This window comes from Podarcis gaigeae, assembly GCF_964106915.1.
Source record: "Podarcis gaigeae genome assembly, chromosome: 4".
NCBI classification, from domain to species: domain Eukaryota; kingdom Metazoa; phylum Chordata; class Lepidosauria; order Squamata; family Lacertidae; genus Podarcis; species Podarcis gaigeae.
Window position 1 is genome coordinate 101926216 of NC_139677.1, and position 22778 is coordinate 101948993.

General features: G+C 45.9%; 2 protein-coding genes and 1 long non-coding RNA gene across 3 annotated transcripts in view; 2 read left to right on the top strand and 1 right to left on the bottom strand.

The window, feature by feature from the left end:
• The window catches only part of LOC310843952, a 197690-nt gene that overhangs the window by 82146 nt on the left and 92766 nt on the right, over positions 1-22778 (bottom strand). The window lies entirely within an intron of this gene.
• The window catches only part of LOC310843286 (uncharacterized protein), a 102011-nt gene that overhangs the window by 63167 nt on the left and 16066 nt on the right, over positions 1-22778 (top strand). The window lies entirely within an intron of this gene.
• On the top strand, positions 18677-20736 carry LOC310842779 (zinc finger and SCAN domain-containing protein 31-like; the record flags this gene model as incomplete). Its single annotated transcript, XM_083734918.1, has 3 exons — positions 18677-18740; positions 19904-20396; positions 20593-20736. Exons 2-3 carry the CDS (start codon positions 19995-19997, stop codon positions 20734-20736), a joined length of 546 nt encoding a protein of 181 aa, XP_083591044.1. The 5' UTR covers positions 18677-18740; positions 19904-19994.

The window sequence follows — 22778 nt, forward strand, 5'->3', positions numbered from 1 at the left end:
CCGAAGCACGGGGCACCCTCCGGAGGGCTCCGCGTGCTTCGGGTAACAGGCTGCCGCCCCAAGCCTCACGCGCCTGGCGGGAGCTCCTGCCGGGCGCGCAAGGCTTGCAGACACTCGCCCGAAGCACGGGGCACCCTCCGAGGGCTCCGCGTGCTTCGGGCAACAGGCTGCCGCCTCAAGCCTCGCGCGCCTGGCGGGAGCTCCTGCCGGGCGTGCAAGGCTTGCAGACACTCGCCCGAAGCACGGGGTACCCTCCGGAGGGCTCCGCGTGCTTCGGGCAACAGATGCCACCCCAAGCCTCACGCGCCTGGCGGGAGCTCCTGCCGGGCGCGCAAGGCTTGCAGACACTCGCCCGAAGCACGGGGTACCCTCCGGAGGGCTCCGCGTGCTTCGGGCAACAGATGCCACCCCAAGCCTTGCGCGCCTGGCGGGAGCTCCTGCCGGGCGTGCAAGGCTTGCAGACACTCGCCCGAAGCACGGGGTACCCTCCGGAGGGCTCCGCGTGCTTCGGGCAACAGATGCCACCCCAAGCCTTGCGCGCCTGGCGGGAGCTCCTGCCGGGCGTGCAAGGCTTGCAGACACTCGCCCGAAGCACGGGGCACCCTCCGGAGGGCTCCGCGTGCTTCGGGCAACAGGCTGCCGCCCCAAGCCTCGCGCGCCTGGCGGGAGCTCCTGCCGGGCGCGCAAGGCTTGCGGACAGCTTCCTGAAGCCTGGAGAGCGAGAGGGGTCGGTGCGCACCGATGCCTCTTGCTCTCCAGGCTTCAGCGAAAGCCTGCATTCGCCCCATAGGACACACACACATTTCCCCTTCATTTTTGGAGGGGAAAAAGTGCGTCCTATGGGGCGAAAAATACGGTATATAATCATGAAACATAAAAAACAATAATCTGATTCCATATAAAAAGAACATTAACTTGAAAATGAACAACTTCTACTAGTGGCCAAAATTGTGGAAACATTTTGTGAAAAGTGCATTTCTGAGATTTGATGGCTCATAACACCACTTTTATGTTGCGTAATACAATAAAATTATATAGCAATCAATGGAAACATAATTTAATGAAGAATTTAATGCAATGACTTTAATGAAGGAGTATTTATTGGAACAGCAGTCATAAAGAAAAAACGTGAAAGCTTTGGTAACCATTGGTAACTTTTAGCTTTAATTACGGCCTTACAAAGCCTTCCTTTGAAGTGAACCAAGTTTTTCGTTCTGCAGCTCTAATACAGTGGTGCCTCGCAAGACGAAATTAATCCGTTCCGCGAGTCTCTTTGTCTTGCGGTTTTTTCGTCTTGCGAAGCACGGCTCTTAGCGGCTTAGCAGCTATTAACGGCTTAGCAGCTTTAAGAAAAAGGAAACAAACTCGCAAGAACTCGCAAGATGTTTCGTTTTGTGAAGCAAGCCCATAGGGAAATTCGTCTTGTGGAACGAATTAAAAAACGGAAAACTCTTTCGTCTTGCGCGTTTTTCGTCTTGCAAGGCATTCGTCTTGCGAGGTACCACTGTAATGTGAAACCAAGACTGAATTATTGCCTCTGTTAATTGGGCTTTATTGCCGGGTTGCCTTTGATTAACAAGTTTCTTTAGTCGGCCCCATAGATTTCCAATTGGGTTAAAGTTTTGGCTATTCCCAGGCCATTCCGGCAGTGGAATAGGATTATCTTGAAAGCACCGTTTGCACACAGCAGCAACATGACATGGAGCTGAGTCCTGTTGAAATAGATAAATAAATAAATAAATATTTATAAAAATATATATAAATGCTTCAATATCTGCGGAAAGATCAGCTGCGGAACGCTTCAGTTTGGACTAAAGTATTTCATTTATGTATTTTGGGGCATTTACCGTATTTTTCGCTCCATAGGACGCACCGGACCATAGGAGGGGGAGAACAGGGGATATATTTTTTTCTTGTTCTCCCCCTCTAAAACAAGGTGCGTTCAAGGTACACTCACCAGAGCTTGTGGGACTGGCGGTGGGGGGAAGCGCTGCTTTCCCCCACCGCCAGCCTCAAAGATCCCTGAAGCCTTTGGAGCGCAGCGCCCGCTGCCCTGCAGAGGCTTTGCGCGGAGCCGTCCCCAAGCCCTCGCTGTTCTGGCTTGGGAACAGCCTTGCTAGCTTCTGCAGGACAGCGGGGTGAAGGCAACCCGCTGCCCTGGAGAGGCTGTGCGCACAGCCGTCCCCAAGCTAGAGCAGCAAGACGGAGCGTTCCGCAGTGCTCCGTCTTCCTGTTCTGGCTTTGGGCTTAGCGGCGCAGCCTGCATTCGCTCTATAGTACCCACACACATTTCCCCTTAATTTTTGGAGGGGAAAATGTGCATCCTATAGAACGAAAAATACGGTACATTCCCATTAATGACGCAAATTCCACCCACACCTTTTGCTGCCATACAACCCCAGATCACCATGCTATCTGGGTGTTTCACGGTCAGTGTAATGCATTTAGGGTGTAAATCTTATCTGAATCTTCTCCTCGCGTATTTCATGCCACCACAACCAAGCAAAGAGATTTGGGTCTCATCGCTCGAAATAATACTGTCCCATTGTTCCACTGTGCAGTTAACATGGGTTTAGTCTTTCAACTTTGCTTGAGAGATTACAATTGCATTTTCCTTAGAATTCTAGCCTTTAGACGAGTCCTTGCAATCAACTTCACATTACATTGCACCATGTCATCTTGTATACACCCAGATGATATTCTTCTGTTTTTTGTTTTTTTTAAATAATATTTATTAAAGTTTCAAAGAGGTTACAAAGATAGGAAAAAGAGGAAATACAAAAAGAAAAAATAAACAAAAAATACAAAATACAAAAAAGTAGAAACAATTTAAAAACACATCATCCTTTCCATTTACTTGTTTCCCTGACCTCCTCACACCTCCCTTTTTTGTATTCTAGTTCAATTAGTAATTTCAGCAAATCCTTTCCATTTTTGCTTTTATCTTGATAATTCATCTTAATATGTTATAACTTTACATTTTCACCTAATAACCCTCAATTTTTATTAAGTAATTTATCTCAAAAGTCTAACCTATTAATTAACTCAACAAGTCCTTCCATCTTTCTCTGCTATATTCTGTCATTCAATTTACCTTAATTTATTTTAACCTTATCTTACCATAAAATACCTTAAAGCTTAAGACTTAATATTTATACATAACTCCTTATATCATTTCTACTAAAGCCAAATAGTTTCATTCCAACGTTTTTCCTAATATTCATTAATTTTACACTAATTCTCAAAATAAATCTTAAAAAACTTTCTTCCAGTTTTCATCCAGCGTCTCTTTTTCCTGGTCTTGGGTTATGTCAGTCCTTATTGTCCATTTCTTCTAGTCCATCAACCTGGTAATCTTGTGTCCGAGGCTCTTAAGTCTCTTCCATGTCCCTTCTGCAGATCTTCTTGTTTGTACTTGTACTTTACCTTATCTTTTGTTAATCTCTTTCTAAGTTTCTTTCCTTTCTCATTGAAGAGTAGGTCTCGGGAATGTTCCAACTCGAAAATATCAAAGACCCTCCAAACTTAAGGGTCCCCACAACTCCACCCCCCCCAGCCCACTCCAGATTCAACCTTCAACAACGGCTTATGATCCTGTAGGGCCTCGGGCTTCTCCATTTGTATTGCTTGAAGTTCAACAGCAACCTTCTCCCTTATCTTCTACATTTGCACTTGCTCTATCAAATCAGGTTCTTGAGTTGGCTCCTGGATAATTCCTGTATAAATATTCACTGTTTGTCCAAAATTTTTGACCTCAACAGTCATCAAATCCATCTTCTCATGCAACTGCTCCAACAAGGCGCTTGTCTTGCAAAAAGCAAGCACCAAAGCTTCTTCCAAACACATTTTTGTTCAAAGTCACAGTCTGTTCCCAGGATCATAATCACTACAGCTAGAAAATCCCCAGATCGACTCCGGCAACAATTTAACAAACTCCCTCTAGAGGAGACAATTTCTATTTGTATCCATCTTTTTTTTTTGACAACCATATGGCAGGAGTGCTATGATGGTGTTTCCTGCTTGGCAGGGGGTTGGACTCGATGGCCCTTGTGGTCTCTTCCAACTCTATGATTCTATGATTTTTTGAAAGCAAATCCAACAAAAGAAAGTTACTTTCACTTTTTGAGTTTTTAGTTTCTTTTAAATGCAAAAGGCAACATTGGAGATAATTTGTTTCTCTTCTTTAGCTATCTGTCAAAAAGATGTTCCTTTCCCAGTCAATGAACTTCACCAAAAATCTCTGTCTCTGACACCCCGTTCCCAGGTTTGAGACGGTGGAAATTTATCTTTCTTCTTTTTTTTAAATAAATGTTTATTAGCATTTTCAATAATAAACATAAACACACAAAAAAAGAAAAAGAGAAAATAACAAAAAATACAAAAAACTTTAAAAAGCTATTAAAAACAAATAAAATTTCAGTTGCTTATTTTCATATAACTTCTTGCTCAGACCTCCTCACCCCTCCCCTTCTTGTATTCCCATTCAAGTTATTAATCCCACAAATCCTTATTACTTATTTCTCAACCTTCACTTAATAATTTTTACATACTGTTGTTTTACCTTTCCTCTTTCTTCCATTTAATTACTTTTACATGCCTTAATTTCATTTCCTTTTAACCATTCTAAAAACCAATTTTAACTCATCTAATCTAAAATATCTTATACCTCATTTCTTATTCTTTAACATATTTCTTAAAGTCGATCAATTTTTCCCTTCCACGGCTTTCCCAACTTCCATACAAATAACAGAACAAATTAAAACAAAATAGTTAATAATTATGTACCCTTTGGATTACCAAACATCACCCCCTCCCTTTCCCGGTTTTAGTCCCCAATTAGTGTTCATCAGTCAATACTGTTTAGCCTGGAGATCTCACATCCGAGGCTCTCAAGTCATCCTCTCCTCTCTGCCGGCCTCTTGGATAGTCCTTTAAATTGAGCCCCAGAGCTCAGAGGGGCTCTGACCCAACAAGATCCATGATATTTCCAGTTGACCCTTCATGTTTAAGATTGGTGCTTATGAGGTGCTCCGCTCTCAATTTTACAATTTCCAGCTCAGCCCACACTTTCCACCTCGAATTTTTATTCTCCTTAGTTGTCTGGATGTCAGGCCCCAAAATGTAATTCTCCCTTGACATCTGCGAAATTACCACTCCTCCTTCCTTTTCTTCAAAAACAGCATGTGTCTCTTCCACAATCTCATGGCTCTCAGATTTCTCTTGTTGTTCATTTGTGTAAACTTCTTGCCTCCACTCCCTGTCAGTTTCAACAATGTTATTTACTGCCAGGACCAGAGTGTTCACACTTGTAGTCAAAACATCAGTCTGATCTTGTAACTTTCCCAGGAGAACCAGTATTTTGTTAAGTTTAGTCTGATTTTTACTTCCTTCAGCCATTCTTGTAATGTCTCTGTCCCCCGCAAGGGGGATTTTGTTTCTTTAATGTCTTTCAGTTTAAAACCAGTAAACAAGTTAATTTGTATCAGCTCTCCCTTATTTTCAGGAAATTGCAACAAATATAGCCAGCAGATGCAACAAAGACAAAGTTCCCTTTTTCCTTTCCCTTTGACAGCTAATTTGACAGCTGTCAAATTCTTCAATACTTCCTCAGCAGGCTCTCTCACGGGACGCCCCCGGGTTCGGGGGTGTGTGAAACTTTAGCTCCTAACGATACGTTTATCCTCCGGTAAAATTCTATAGCGTCAAGCCGTGATGGTTAAAGGCTTTGTTTTTTAAAAAAGAAAGAATTCTCTCGACCTTAGGTTGCAGACTCTTTGCTTTAAAGTATCTACAAAGAGGGGGGGCGACTTCCTTTTTGACCCTTCCCCGCTCGTTTCCAATTCAGCAAAAATTTGTTTAAATTCCGAATTCCATATTTACTCACGGGTTCTTGTTTTTGAGTCCAAATGTTCCAAGGAAAAAGTCAGCGCTTCTCCGACAATGGCATGCGGCTTCGCTCCGCAGAAGGTGCAATCTACTCACAGCACAGCACCGCGCCGTACCCCGTCCCCGTTCCGGAGCCTTTAAAAAGGCTCCTTCGCGGTTTGGGGGCGCGCAAATGGTGCCCGCCGAGTCACCACGCTCACAGGCATCAGCGCCTGCGATTTTTAAGGGTCCCCGCGTCGCCGGTGCGGACAAGACCAAATCCTGCGGAGCCGATTCCCTCCGGAGCTCGGAGGGGATCCACCATTAGTCGATGGCGCTAACCCGGAAGTCCTCTGGAAATTTTATCTTTCTTTACTCTCTCTCCTGCAGGCTTAAACAGTCAAAATTCCCCCTCTTTACTCCTGCTTCAAAGAGGGGTTTAGATGGTTAAAACAGGAGGGATTTTAGACCTTTATGAACAGCTTTTCAGACTTTAGCTTGCACAATTTTTGCTTCAGACTATTTACAAAAGCGGAAGGCGGACTTCCTGTTTAGAACCTTCCCGCTTGAGTGCCAAATTAAAATGTTTCTTAGCCCAATTTTCCGTTCTACTCACAGGTACTTGTTTTAGAGTCCAATTGTCCACAGGAAAAAGTCAGCGCTCTCCGGCAACGACTGTGCAGCTTCACTCCGTAAAAAATAGCGGTCGATTCAAGACACAGCGCCACTCCACGTTGCTTCGGATCCCCGAAAAAGGGGTTTCCTTGCGTGTAGGGGGGCGCTCCTGGTGTCAGCCGAATCCCACGTTCCCAGGCTTCCTCCGCCTGGGATTTTTAAGGGGTCTCCGCCTTTGCCGCCGCGGCAAGATCCAGATGATATTCTTCTGTCATGTAGGGACAGTCTCTCCATTCTTCGATCGTCACTTGCCTTTGTGACCTTTTCCTGCCTTTACCAGTCTGATTTTATAGTGACTGAGTCTCCTTATACCTCTCCCAAAATATAGAAAGGAAGCTTTGGTTATGTTTTCCCCAATCTCACTTCTAATTTCTTCATAACAGTTGCCTTGTTCACTTAATAGTACAATTTTACATCGCTTTCTGGGTAACCAGTCAACTCTTTGTGCCATTTCTATATTTTTATTATGTCTTACAATGTCACTAAATGAAAGAACAAAAAAACCCCAACCAACTTGATAGCAATCACATAACAAACTGACAAAAGTCAACCTAAGCAAGTTGTGCTTTGTTTTTCTGATTATTTGGGTATAACGTTTGATAGAATACGGATAATTAAATAAACTTTGTTGAATTGCATTCTTGATAAAATTATATTTCCATTGATATATAATTTTATAATATTACCCCAAAAGAAGCAGAGTTTTGAGCCATTAAACCTCTGAAATACACTTTTCTCCAAAAGGCTTCCACAATTTTGACCATTACTGTATATCAAACAAAGCAAGATTCAACAAATCTCCAGAAACTCATAATAAATATGTTGGTTAATGACAAACAACACAGGTAGTGAACACCCCCCCAAACTCCCTTCAGTTCTTCTCCATTTGTTCCTGAGGCTCTAATCCCTTTTTGTTTCCATTGCAGATTGTGATGAATCGGAAATCGAGAACAAAGGTGACCACGAAAAAATCCCCAGGGAGGAGAAGCCACGCAAAAATTTGGAGGGTGGAGAAAGCTGCAGTCAGAGCTCCCATTCCACTTCCCATCAACAAAATCTCATTGGAAAGAAACTCTATCAGTGCATGAAATTTGGAAAGAGCTTCAGACAGAGCTCCTCTCTCACTTCCCATGAAAGAATTCATACAGGGGAGAAACCCTATCAGTGTGTGGAATGTGGAAAGAGCTTCAGAAACAGCCACAATCTCACTTTACATAAAAGAATTCATGCGGGAGATAAACTCTATCAGTGTGTAGAATGTGGAAAGAGCTTCAGGAAGAGCTCCGATCTCACGTCCCATAAGAGACTTCATACAGGTGTGAAACACTATCAGTGTGTGGAATGTGGAAAGAGCTTCAGGACGAAGGGCATTCTAACTTCTCATGTAAGAATTCATACAGGGGAGAAACCCTATCAGTGTGTGGAATGTGGAAAGAGCTTCAGTCAGGGCTCCGATCTCACTTCCCATAAGCGAATTCATACAGGGGAGAAACCCTATCAGTGTGTGGAATGTGGAAAGAGCTTCAGTCAGGGCTCCGATCTCACTTCCCATCAAAGAATTCATACAGGGGAGAAACCCTATCAGTGTGTGGAATGTGGAAAAAGCTTCAGTCAGAGCTCCCATCTCACTTCCCATCAAAGAATTCATACAGGGGAGAAACCCTATCAGTGTGTGGAATGTGGAAAAAGCTTCAGTCAGAGCTCCCATCTCACTTCCCATCAAAGAATTCATACAGGGGAGAAACCCTATCAGTGTGTGGAATGTGGAAAAAGCTTCAGTCACAGCCACAGTCTCACTTCCCATCAAAGAATTCATACAGGGGAGAAACCCTATCAGTGTGTGGAATGTGGAAAAAGCTTCAGTCACAGCCACAGTCTCACTTCCCATCAAAGAATTCATACAGGGGAGAAACCATATCAGTGTGTGGAATGTGGAAAAAGCTTCAGAAAAAGCCACAGTCTCACTTCACATCAAAGAATTAATACAGGGGAGAAACCATATCAATGTGTGGAATGTGGAAAGAGCTTCAGTCACAGTCAGAATCTCACTTCCCATCAAAGAATTCATATAGGGGAGAAACCCTATCACTGTGAGGAATGTGGAAAGAGCTTCAGCCACAGCAACAGTCTCACTTCCCATCAAAGAATTCATACAGGCGAGGAACCCTATGAGTGTGTGGAATGTGGAAAGAGCTTCACTCAGAGCTCCAATCTCACTAAGCATCAGAGAATTCATACAGGGGAGAAACCCTATCAGTGTGTGGAATGTGGAAAGAGCTTCACTGATAGCTCCAATCTCACTTCCCATCAAAGAATTCATACAGGGGAGAAACCCTATCAGTGTGTGGAATGTGGAAAGAACTTCATTCAGAACTCCCATCTCACTTCCCATCAAAGAATTCATACAGGGGCGAAACCCTATCAGTGTGTGGAATGTGGAAAGAGCTTTAGTCACAGGCAGAATCTCACTTCCCATCAAAGAATCCATACAAAGGTTGGAAAAACCATTATACAGATTTAGGAGCCAGGCAAATCCACACTTTTTAACCAGGCCTTTGGCTGATTGACATTTAATGCCCTTTTAAAATGTGGTTTTTTGTGTGTTTTTTTGGTGTTTTTTATGTTGTAACTATCCTGAGACCTGTGGGTGTAGGGAATTGCTGCCAACTTTCTGCACCACATAGAGTACCCACAGAATTGCGGCTTCTACTGGCAACACGCAGAGGAGAACAAATGAAAGACAAACACAAGGGGCAGGCGAAAACCTGGAAAGGGCCATACCAAATGGACATCTGGTGTGAAGAGGTCACTTTCCCCATTGCTGAACAATGCCACAGGTAGAGGAGATGGAATGCTAGAAGTGTTCTCATGGGCAAGGGGAGCTGCTGGGAAATTGAACTACGGGCTCAAAATATTACTTTTTTAAAAAGTTGCTGCCATTATAGGCATTACAGGTAGAAAGCTGGAGGGTGAGCAGGCCCAGGCTGTGTTGCGCCCAAGAGTGGGGGTGAAGGGAGAAGGGAGAAGTGAAGAAACAGTGAAAGCTTTTTCTTCCCGACGTTTCCGGTGTGGCTCTGAATTCCACCTGGTCCGGAATTGTCCAGTGGAGGGACAGGATGTCTCCAAGGCCGTTTTCTGTGGCAACGAGATAACAGGAGCTGCCAAGTGTGAGAAGCCTCGCAAAAGTCCCAAGAGAAGTGGCAGAGACATGTCGTCACAGCATCATTTGGCTGCTGCTATGGCAACAGTGAAAAACTGCGACCAGGGCCACGGGCTGAGCTGGGTGATTGACAGTGGGACCAGTCACCATCTCATGCCATCGCCATCTAGTGGTTTTTTGTGGAACTGCAAGGCTCTGAAAACTGGAAGAAGTGTAACTCTTGCAGATGGTTCCAAGCACCAACTAACTATGTCTGGCTCTGTTTATTGTTCTTTTTTACAGGCAAAGATTTAGGCCTATGTCGTTCCAGAGATGCAGTGCTGTTTGCTTTCTGTTTCCTCTCTTGTCAATGATGGGTTCAAAGTGTGTTTTGAAAATAATGTGTGTTCCTTTTCCAGAGGTGGGCGACAAGTGGTCAGTGTTGAGTGCAAAGACAGGCTGTTTGTGCTAGAAACGCCTATTGCAGGTAAAGGTCCCACTGAGGATCCACAAGCACAGTGTGCTAAGGTTCCCATCCATGATGGGTGACATCATGGCATTTGGCACCAGAGAATGTCATATGTCAACTGGAGGTACGTGAAGAAGGTCCCAGGGTGCACTGAGGGGTGCAAGATGAAGGCATGTGACAAATACCTGGAATGCAGGGCCTTCAAGAAAACTAAGGTTCAGACATGCTCTTATCCTAGGTCTGACAGGGTAACCACAAAACCTTTTGAGCTAGTCCTTGCATACCTTTGGGGCCCTATGCCAGTTGCCAGTCTGGGCGGGGCCAAATTTTTGCTATCTCTGGTGGATGATTCCTCCAGAAATGGGTGCATTTTCTCTCTGAAGCACAAGTGAGAGGCGCTGCTTTGGTGAAAGACTGGATAACGGCAGTAGAACTACAGTTCTCACTGCGGGTCAAGAGCTTTCAATCAGATCGCGTTGGAGAGTTCCCCAGGTCTGTGTTGCAGAACTTCTTCTGCCAGAAAGGCATACACCACAGGTTGACTGTAGCAAATTCTCCTCAGGAGAATGGAGTTGCAGAATGCAGGTAGAGAACGCTGCAGGAGGCAACCGAAGCCATGCTCTTTGACACAGGGTTGCCCCAGCAGTTTTGGGTGGAAGCGTGAAAATCTGCGTCCTTCACTCTGCACCTTTCTTACAGTTCTGTAGTAGGGGACACGCCCTATTTTCTGCTGCACGGCAAGAAGCCCAAGGTGCATTTCTTCTTCTTCTTTTCCTACAATCCTGAACAATAATGCTTCAGGCTTTTTTTACAAAAGTTAATTGGAACATTTTCTTCAACTCAATTGTATATCATTTTCCAGAATTTTTAAAATTTTATTACAAGCCCACTACATATGGTAAAAAGTCCCTTCTTTTTCCTTAGATTTCTAACATATATTTGAGCCAGTTTTAGACATTCTTCCTATCTGCGCTGGTGATATATACCATCTATACATCATTTTCATGTAATTTTCTTTCAGCAAAGAGCGGTCTTTAAATTTTAAATCAGTTTTCCACAATCTTCCCCAATCTTCCAACATTAAATTATGACCTATATCTTGTGCCCATTTAATCATGACTGATTTCACCTCTTCATCTTTTGTTTCCCATTCTAGCAGAATACTATATGCATCTTTCAGCAACTTCCCTTTCCCTACTACAACTTCCTTTTGAAATCTAGATGTCGTGTAGCTAAATCCTTTCTTATTCTCTTCTTTGTATATTTCATGTTCTTGCCGATAGCGTAACCAACTCTGAAAGTGGTATTTTCTTTCCGCGTAATCTCTTCATTTCCATTTTCCTTCTTGATCCTTTAACAAGTCAGCATACGTAAGCCACTTTCCTTTCTTTCCAAGTGGTTTGAGCAGTAAAGATTCATGTGGTGAAAGCCACCAAGGGGTCTTCTGTTCTTACATATCTTTATACAGTGGTACCTCAGGTTACATACGCTTCAGGTTACACACTCCGCTAACCCGGAAATAGTGCATCAGGTTAAGAACTTTGCTTCAGGATAAGAACAGAAATCGGGCTCCTGCAGCGCAGCGGCAACAGGAGGCCGCATTAGCTAAAGTGGTGCTTCAGGTTGAGAACAGTTTCAGGTTAAGAACAGACCTCCGGAATAAATTAAGTACTTAACCTGGGGTACCACTGTATTTCTCCCATATGCTCATTAGTGATTTCCTAATTATATGGTTATAAAAACTTTTATGTACCTTCCCTTTCCCATGCCATAAATATGTGTGCCAGCCAAATCTTTTGTCATGTCCTTACAATTCTAATGCTTCTTTTCCAAGTTCACCCAGTCCCTAATCCATACCAGGCATGCAGCTTCATAATATAATGAAAGATCTGGGAGGGCAAAACTAGCTCTGTCTTTTATGTCTATAAGTATCTTGTGTTTTATCCTTGGTCTTTTGCCCCCCCCCCCCCCCACTAAACTTGGAAATTTCTTTCTGCCATTTTTTGAAACATTCATCTTTCACAATTACTGGGACTGATTGAAAGAGGAATAGCATTTTTGGCAGAACATTCCTTTTAACCACTTAAATTCATCTAATCTCAATACTGGACTACACAATAGCCTGATCTATTTGAAAGCTTAAAATGCATGAGAATCCTCCATTGGGGTGTAGGCCATAAGACACTATACATTGAGCATAATAGCAATTATACACAAAAATTGGGTCCCCCTCTTTGCGGAAATAACATACTGTCAGACACATGTTAGCATTCCTACATAATATCACACAATACACCACATACTAATGACCATATTTTTCGCTCTATAAGACGCACATTTTCCCCTCCAAAAATTAAGGGGAAATGTGTGTGCGTCTTATGGAGTGAATGCAGGCTCCTTGGCTTCAGCGATAGCAACGCGAAGCCTCCAAAGCGCAGTGGGAGCGCTGCTGCCACGCTCCAGAGGCTTCACATTGCTTTCGCTGAAGCCTGGAGAGCGAGAGGGGTCGGTGCACGCTGTCCTCTCTCGCTCTCTAGCCGCCTGAAGCCTCCGGAGCACGGCGGGAGATCCCGCTGCACTCCAGAGGCTTCGGGGTTGCCTTCACTGAAGGGTAGGTGCCCCTTCAGCTAAGGTGCAGCGCCCCTTCAGCTAAGCGGGAGGAGAAATGGAAGGGGCTCCGTTTCTCCTGCCGCTTCGCTGAAGGGTCGCTCTGTAGAGAGAGGGAGATTTTTCCCCCCATGGTCTCCCCCCTCTAAAGCAAGGTGCGTCCTATGGTCGGGTGCGTCCTATAGAGCAAAAAATACGGAAAATATCAGTTGCATATCTTGAGGCAATTGTGATCTTTTACATATCTTTTCAATCCTGGGGCACTGAGTCTTGAGGTTTAAAATGTGAGAGAATGTGCTTGCAATTCAACTTTCCCCCCTTTGTCAGCCCCCCCCCCCCCCCGGGCAGTCTATATCCTTTGGAAAGAGATAGCTGGGGCCACTCTGGTGTCTTTTGTTGTTTTTGTTGTTGCAGGTAATGAATAGTCTTGTGGTGACGAGGTCTGCGTTGACATCTGGAGAAGGGATATCCTGTAAGCGGGGGGTGGGGGGTGGCAGGACTTCTGGGACTTAAAGACACAGTTATAAAGAGAAGAGGTAAAAGCCAAAAAGGGGAGAATCTCCTTGAGTTTTCTTGGGAAGCTGCAAGCATTTTATTCATTTCACTATTATTATCTTAGGGAGTTAAGCATTTTATTCATTTCAATATTATGATCACATTTCCATATACCAGTATTTACTACTGTTATTATATGCTAAAAATACAAAAAAGTAAAAATATAAAAAGAAAACAAAAGTAAGAAAGATAGATTACCAGTTGAACATTTTTTCCAGATAAAAAATAATGAGGGAACCTTATTTCACAAATAAAGTAAAATAAAATAAAATAAATGCTATTTATTTTAAAGAAAACCAAAGATTTCCTATTTGATAATCTTACAATAAGCATACCAAATGAAAATAAAAGAGTGTTTCTTTACATGACAACAGCGGCTAGGATGTTAATAGCAAAATACTGGGAAATGAGTTAATATCAACAAAAGATGAGTGGCAATTAACGTTGTGATAGTACCTTGAACTAGCCACAATGCCAGAACTTCCAAGAGACTGGGATCTACTCCCAGTAATAAAAATCCTGCCAGTGATCTGACGAGAACCTGCTCGCCATCTGTAAATAATCAGTCTCACACCAAGATGGGTTGCAGAAATCTGGCCGCAGCTCCCTCTAGAAGCTGCTGCAGCCCCAACCTTTATTGTGTGCCGAAGAAAAGATACAAATTCAAGGAGAGAGCTTTGCCTCAGTCAGCAGATAAAAGACAATACAATACATTAGTCTCATGTTCTCACACCAGACCACGCAGTTGATCATGCTATGCTACGTGAACCAATCATCGGATGGCATGAGCTGTCCACGCGCTGCTCATGCTTCCAAGCAATGCTTTCTGCTATGAAATCACCTTGCAATAATAAACTTTTGCCCATACTCTTATGGACAAATGACCATATTCCCACAGTGATCTACCCATTGTCTTTGCCCAGAATTCTTGAGCTTTTCTCACTGAGCAGTGACCAGAGTTGTGGATCGACCACTAGATCATTTAACAAATTAAAATTATATAAACAATTGTGCTATAAAAGTACATGCCATATATGAAGTATCAAGATAATAGAACTTTTAACACAGTGGTTTCTTCAGTGAACAACAACTCTTACAATGTACCGTATTTTTCGCCCTATAGGGCACACCGACCCATAGGGCGCACCTATTTTTCAGGGGGGGAAATCAAGGAAAAAAATATGATCACCCACCCCCCAAGCTCTGGGAGCAGCAGACAGGCTGCACGCAGCCTGTGCGCTACTCCAAGACCTCCCTGCTTTTGCGGGAGGTGGCGGAATTCCCCCATCTCCCGCAAAAGCCCACAGGAGGGAGAAGGGACTTACTCAGCCAGTCAGTCCCTTCTCCCTCCTTGGGGAAAAGCCCCCAAGAGTGGCACACTCTTTAAAGGCTGCACGGCTCCTGCGGGATTTTCTGTGAGGTGGGGGAATTCCCCCACCTCGTAGAAAAGCCTGCAGAAGCCACACACCCTTTAAAGAGCACGCGGCTTCTGCAGGCTTTTCAACCCAGCTTGTGGGGCTGGCGGTGGGGAGAAGCGCTGCTTTCCCCCACTGCCAGCCTCAAAGAGCAGACTCTCCTGGCTTCAGCGAAAGCAACGCACAGCCTCCGGAAAGCAATGCGAAGCCTCCGTTGCTATCGCTGAAGCCAAGGACGCACACACATTTCCCCTTCATTTTTGGAGGGGAAAAAGTGTGTCCTATAGGGCGAAAAATACGGTATATAGACAGGCGCAGCATTTATTTTAGCTTCATGTGACAGAAATCTGCAGCTGTAAGGTTTTCTTCTTTAAGTGACCCCTTTAAATCAACAAATGTAAAACAAACTTTATCCATTCACAGGTTTGTTAATTTGTTAAAATATGTTGAATTACAACATTGTATTCATTTATATTACTTAGAATATGTGCAACGGATGAAGCCCATGAGAGCGAAACAAGGCATTATTCCAGAAATCCTTGTCAACACTGTGGAACTGTAGTAGGCTCCAATTTGGACTTTATGAACGTATGTGGAACAGAAACTAGCAGACACTTGGTCTTTATGAATGATTTATTGGGGACTTCCCTCTATATTATTGCAGTTTATGTGCTGTTTCTGTGCAAGATAAACTTTTGATATTGTGATGAGAATGTATAGAAGAGTATTGTTTATGTGAATGCACAGCCAGTTACGTCTTGTGTGTTTGTACATTCAAGGACGTTTGGTCTTTCGAATGAACTGATTTACTGGGGACTTATTATTGCAATTTATGTGTTGTTTATGTGCAAGATAAACCTTTGATATTGTGATAAGAATGTATAGAAGAGTATTGTTTATGTGAATGCACAGCCGATTACATCTTGACAGATTAGAGAACTGGGCCAAAACAAACAAGATGAATTTTAATAGGGAGAAATGTAAAGTATTGCACTTGGGCAAAAAAATGAGAGGCACAAATACCAGATGGGTGACACCTGGCTTGAGAGCAGTACATGTGAAAAGGATCTAGGAGTCTTGGTTGACCACAAACTTGACATGAGCCAACAGTGTGACGCGGCAGCTAAAAAGCCAATGCAATTCTGGGCTGCATCAGACCTCACCTGGAGTACTGTGTCCAGTTCTGGGCACCATAGTTCAAGAAGGACACTGACAAACTGGTACGTGTCCAGAGGAGGGCAACCAAAATGGTCAAAGGCCTGGAAACGATGCCTTATGAGGAACAGCTAAGGGAGCTGGGCATGTTTAGCCTGGAGAAGAGGAGGTTAAGGGGTGATATGATAGCCATGTTCAAATAAATAAAAGGATGTCACATAGAGGAGGGAGAAAGGTTGTTTTCTGCTGCTCTAGAGAAGCGGACATGGAGCAATGGTTCCAAACTACAAGAAAGAAGATTCCACCTAAACATTAGGAAGAACCTCCTGACAGTAAGAGCTGTTTGACAGTGGAATTTGCTGCCAAGGAGTGTGGTGGAGTCTCCTTTGGAGGTCTTTAAGCAGAGGCTTGACAACCACATGTCATGAGTACTCTGATGGTGTTTCCTGCTTGGCAGGGGGTTGGACTGAATGGCCCTTGTGGTCTCTTCCAACTCTATGATTCTCTGATTCTATTATCTTGTGTGTTTGTCAATTCCGGGAACAGCATTCCTGACCCCGATTTTCACAGGAAGTCCCTAAGATGATTCCCCTTTCAAAGAGGATACGTGAACCTAGACCAGTATGGTCCTCCTCTCCGGCAGATGGACAACCCCCTCCCCTCACCCCCCCACTTCCCCATGGGGGTCTCCCACACCACCCATCAATCACCAGGATGGCTTTGGCCGTCTCCTGCTTGGAGCACTTCAGGGTTCAGAGCCCCTTGAGCTCAGCTGCCTGGCAGTTCTGAATCACCTCCGGCAGGTACAGCTAATCTTCCTCCAGCAGCTGAAAGACAAAAGTCAGTTCCTCACGAAGGGAGGGCGTCTCCACCTCCGAGAGGGCAGAGTGGGGGGCAAGGAGGGCAGGTCTGAGTCCCTGCTCTGGTTCTCTCCAATACTCACCTCTGGGGGAGGGATGTGCAACTGCAGCACATCTGCAAAGAGAAGGACATGGGGACAGGTGAGTCCGTCCCTGAGCACCTGGCAAGGCTATTCCAAGAGTTTGCTCCTGGATTCCAAATTCCTACTGCAGGGGAGGAGGGACACCCCAGGCCTTGGGGGCCAATCCTGGCCTCCTTCAACCAGAATGTGGCTCCCCAGGCCAGGAGTAGGCAAACTAAGGCCTGGGGGCCAGATGTGGCCCAATCGTCTTCTCAATCCGGCCCGCGGACAATTCGGGAATCAGGATGCTTTTATATGAGTAGAATGTGTCATTTTATTTAAAATGCCTCTCTGGGTTATTTGTGGGGCATAGGAATTCGTTCACCCCCCCCCCCATATAATCTGGCCCCCTATATGGTGTGAGGGACAGTGGACCGGCCCACAGCTGAGAAAGGTTGCTGCCCCCTGCCCCAGGCTAACAAGATGGTCAATATCCAGTTCCACTCCACCCTTTTAAAATTTAAATATCAAAATAGATCCCAGCTTTCAGAGCATGTAAACCACATGAGTGGAAAGAACGCACAAAAATAGGACTGTACTTCCTTCTCCCACCTTTAAAGTAAACCTCTACATAACGAAACCAAATTGACCTAAGTCAGCCTTCCTCCGCCAACCTCAATTTCGCTCTTCAAGCCAAAAGACAACACTTTCCCGTCCCCGGGTAAAACCCCTGGCCTTTCATTGGTTGAGCCGCCACCACACTTGTGGCGTTTACCTCAGCGGGACGCAAGGACTGACTGAGGGGCGGCGACATGCTTTCAGCCTCGGACACTTGGCGGGTTCTGAAATGGCCGTGCAGGCCAGATTCACGGCCCTGGCAGGCTGGATTCGGCCCACGGGACATAGTTTGAGGACCCCTGGTCTACACTGACTGGGACAGTCTGCATGCCAAGCAGATGCTCTAGGGCTCCCCATATTTGCCTAGCCTTTCAATGTTATGCTATTAGCAAGCGTGGAGATTCCACCTGCCTCTTTCGATAGGAGAACACTCACCTGATCAATCTAATAAACAAACAAACAAACAAACAAATACCCCGCCCGTCGGGTTTCCCCAGCCACTCTGGGCGGCTTCCAACAAAATATTAAAACACAATAGTCCATCAAATATTAAACATAAAAATAACAACAATCCATTTTAAGTCCATTCAATTAGCAATTAAGCATTTCTGGAAAGGGAAATGGCATACTTTGTATATTAGCATAAAAAGCATGCATAAGAAAGTATTACTCATTTATGATGAGAATAGGATTTATTTATTTTGAAATTCCCTTGGTTCCTCCTTGGCAGCCAGTGCGATTGTTTCAGGAGGGCTAGAACTCAGGACCCGCTGCCTTCAGGGACATCTAAGAGCAGTTTGGCAAAGAAAAGTATTCTAAGCAGAGATCGGACGGCAATCTGCCATGGATGCTTTAGCTGAGATTCTTGCATTGCTGGGGGTTGGACTAGATGACCCTGGGATCCCCTCCTATCTCTCCACTCCGGAATTCCAGGAGGAGCTTCTTTGCCTCCTGCAAAGCCCTTTTCCCTGCAAGCTATTCCTCTGGTTTCTGGCCAAGGGAGGGAGATGCTCAGAGTCCAGCCAAGAGCCTCACCCCCAAAAGGATATCTGGGCATGGGCGTAGCCGGGGAGGGGCAGCTGCCCCCCTAAATCCATAAAAAATAATAAGAATCTGAGGATCTGCCAAGCGAGAGAGGGCTACGCTGGAGGGACTCGGCTTGGCAAGGGTTAAAGGGAAGTGAGCTGCATTCCTAGAGAGGCCAGGAAGCAAGAGGGGGCTGGTCCTCCAGAGCCAAGGCCCCTTTCTCCCTCCCCAGTCCTTTCCTTGCTTTGGGGTCTCTCCTGCAAGGGCTGCCTCGCTGTCCCCTCCTGGGATCTGGTGAGTCGCCTCTCTCTCCCCCCAGAGGGTGCAGTGGGGAGACCGGGGGGGGGGGGTCCCAGGGCTGCAGCAGGGGAGGATGCCTGGGGGGCCTGATCCGGGAGGGGCCAGGTCTGCCACGCTCTCCTTCCTGCAGATCAGAGGATCCCAAACTCATCTGGCCCTCCGCCCCCCCCCCTTTCTGGGGCTTTAACTCTTTGTGACATCGCTCAGCCTCATTGCACAACAGAGGAAACATGTGCAAATGGTTTTCCAAAGCTGGACGACGAGGTGGACTAGCCCCCCCCCCCCAGAACAACGGGGACAAAGGAAGGTAAAGTGGGGAAGAAAGGCCAGGAATAAAAAGAGATTTCCCAGCCCGTATTCTGGCTGCTGCATTGCAGACCAGTTTCCCAGTCATCTGCAAGGGCAGCTCCACACGGAGGCCACTGCAGCAATCCCCTCGCACCCAGAGCATGGCATCCCAGGACCACATCCTCTCTGTCCTAAAGGGATTCTTGCTGGCAAAGCAGCCAGAAATGGGCGCTGCTACTCACCGAACCTGCAGGGACCTTGGCATTAATGGCTGTGTGTGTGTTAAGTTATCTAGCAGAATAATAATAATAATAATAATAATAATAATAAATGACACGCCTAAATTTCAAGGGATGTCTTTGGCTCTGCCCACTTGTCCCTCAGGGGTTGATCAGATACATACCTGGCCCTCAGGGACCCCACCCCAGGAATCTGTCTGGAGAGCGGCAGAGAGTCCAAGTGCAAGAAAAGGAGACAGAAGCAGGGGGGTGGGGTTGGGGAGCAACTCCTGAGGATCCCAGGGTGAGGACCCCCACTAGGGCCAAGCATCCGTTTTTCACAAGATACAAATGACTCCCTTCTCAGTCGGTTCTGACTTCATGCATTGACTGGAAGGCAGCGAAACCAGGTTGATTAATCTCCCAGAAATCCCTTCAGTTGCCTCCACATTTTGCATTGCTAGAAGGCTAGAGATTTAGTTATTCTCCTCTTCCTCCTCCTTCTTTTCAAAAAGATAGCTCATGGTCTCGGATGCGGTGCAGTCCAGCCCTGGTTCCAGCAAGACTCATCCATGCTTCCACAGGGAACCATTTCCTCCCCCCCCCCCCGTCCTACAAATTCTGTAACAGAACAATGTATTTGCTTTGTAGGATTTGCTAGAGCCCCTCATTAAGACGGACAGAACTTGTCAGAAGCCCAAAGGGTTCCTTCCGATCTCTCAGAGGCTTCCTGAGAGCACAGATGGATGAGCGAAACTCAGCTGGCCCTGGAACAGGAAGAGGCCATGCCAGCCAAACTGGGAGCAGTGGGGGATTCTGGGAAAAACCAGTGCAGAAGATCCTGGGTGAGGAGGACACCCTCCGCTCAGAGGTGCAGAGCCAGCAGTTGAGGCAGTTCTGCTGCCAAGAGGCCAAAGGACCCCGAGAGGTTTGCAGCCGACTCTACCACTTTTGCCACCAGTGGCTGAAGCCGGAAAGGCACACGAAATCTGAGATGCTGGACCTGGTGATCTTGGAGCAGTTCTTGGCTGTCCTTCCCCCGGAGATGGAGAGCTGGGTGAGGGAATGCGGAGCGGAGACCAGTTCCCAGGCGGTGGCCCTGGCCGAAGGTTTCCTCCTGAGTCAGGCAGAGGAGAGAAAGCAGGTGAGAGAGACTTTCCTCTGGATACTCCCAAGGGGCTCCAAACGGGATAGAGAACATCCCATAATGGTCTGCTGATGGCCCATCCTTTTTCTGGGAAAGCATCCATGGAATGAGATCTCACACCCTTCAAGTCTTTTTCATTCTCTGTCTAATATTTCTCCCCTTTCTCTGTTTTGAATCCTTGTTTCTTTTTCAGGGAAAGGATCTCTTTGCAGAAATGGACCTGGATTCCTGTGAGGCAGAGAGGCCTCCGTTGGACACCAGAGAGAGGCCACTGGGTAAGGAGGAAGGTGGTTTTTCTCAGTTTAGTCTCATTCTGTTGGTTTTCCAACTCATCTGAGGGTTATTTTCATCTTGTTTTGGGGGGAGACAGTTGGGAAGGAGGGTCCAGAGGAGGGGAGATGTATTTCTGCACAACTAACATATGAAATGGGCACAAATGTCCAAATGCTCTCAGCAGGTAAGGCTTTCTCAAAGGCCCATCTGCAGTTAGAGATGCCCTGTTTCACCTGTGAGAGAAGCAGGGACTCCTGGCATCCTGTTTATGTTTTATCTCTTGCAGGTGACAGATTGATGCCAGCAAGACCTCCTGATCCGTCTTTTCATGGGGGCAGAAGGGAAGCAGAGGCTGTGGAACCAGATCAGGTCAGGGGAAGCTGCCTTGTGGGGACAGAGGCTGAGGGATGGAGCAATGTCATGGACTGGTTGGGCACAGAGGAGTGGTGGGAGGATGCAGCTGGGGAACCAGGAAGGGAAGATTGCTGAGAGCCCAAGAAGTGGAGGTAGAAGAAGGATGGGTGGTCAGAGGGGGAAGAGGGAGAAGCCTGGCAAGAGGAGGTGTCAGAAGCTGAAGGGGTTAGAGGCTTAGTGAGCTGGGAGACTCTGTGGCAGAATGCAGTGCAGAATCAGAGGCAGAAGAGGAAGGAAGCGAGTGGGAGGAGGGAGGTCGAGAGGCAGAGGTGAGTCAGGAGAAGGAAGAGCCACAGGTGGCTCCCTCTCCTTTTGCCAGAAGCCACCCTCCCTGCTTGTCTCTCACAGCCAGGAGACCCCCTGCAATGCAGGAATCTCTGCTAGATCATCCAAGACAGATGGTCATTCAAACTAGGCTTATTTTATTTCTAGATTGATCACGGAATGCTAAAATCGGTTTCTAATGAGAGCAAATAGTGGCTTGGATTCACCTAACTAGCCCCACTGGCTGCAAAATGGGGCCTGCCCCCCATTCCTCCCTCTCTATGCCCCCACAAACCCCTGGAATTTGGCTCTAGGGCATTGGGAGGGAATTCCCCGGAACAGCTCATGAGGAGAGAAAGTGGATCCTTCCATCAGGCAAACTGGAATACTTACGTAGGCAGAATGACTTGGAAAACACAAGGTGGAGTACCACCTATTTGCACAAAGATGAATGTTGTTGTTTAGTCATGTCCGACTCTTCGTGACCCCATGGACCAGAGCACGCCAGGCACTTCTGTCTTCCACTGTCTCCTGCAGTTTGGTCAGACTCATGTTTGTAGCTTCAAGAACACTGTCTAAACATCTCGTCCTCTGTTGTCCCCTTCTCCTTGTGCCCTCAATCTTTCCCAACATCAGGGTCTTTTCCAGGGAGTCTTCTCATGAGGTGGCCAAAGTATTGGAGCCTCAGCTTCACGATCTGTCCTTCCAGTGAAGGACTCAGGGCTAATTTCCTTAAGAATGGATGCGTTTGATCTTCTTGCAGTCCATGGGACTCTCAAGAGTCTCCTCCAGCCCCATAATTCAAAAGCATCAATTCTTCGGCGATCAGCCTTCTTTATGGTCCAGCTCTCACTTCCATACATCACTACTTGGAAAACCATGGCTTTATCTATATGGACCTTTGTGGCAAGGTGATGTCTCTGTTTTTTAAGATGCTGTCTAGGTTTGCCATCGCCTTTCTCCCAAGGAGCAGGCGTCTTTTAATTTCGTGACTGCTGTCACCATCTGCAGTGATCATGGAGCCCAAGAAAGTAAAGTCTCTCACTGCCTCCATTTCTTCCCCTTCTATTTGCCAGGAGGTGATGGGACCAGTGGCCATGATCTTTGTTTTTTTGATGTTGAGCTTCAGACCATATTTTGCGCTCTCCTCTTTCACCCTCATTAAAAGGTTCTTTAATTCCTCCTCACTTTCTGCCATCGAGGTTGTGTCATCTGCACATCTGAGGTTGTTGATATTTCTTCCAGCAATCTTAATTCCAGTTTGGGATTCATCCAGCCTAGCCTTTCGCATGATGAATTCTGCATATAAGTTAAATAAGGAGGGAGACAATATACAGCCTTGCCGTACTCCTTTCCCAATTTTGAACCAATCAGTTGTTCCATATCCAGTTCTAACTGTAGCTTCTTGTCCCACATAGAGATTTCTCA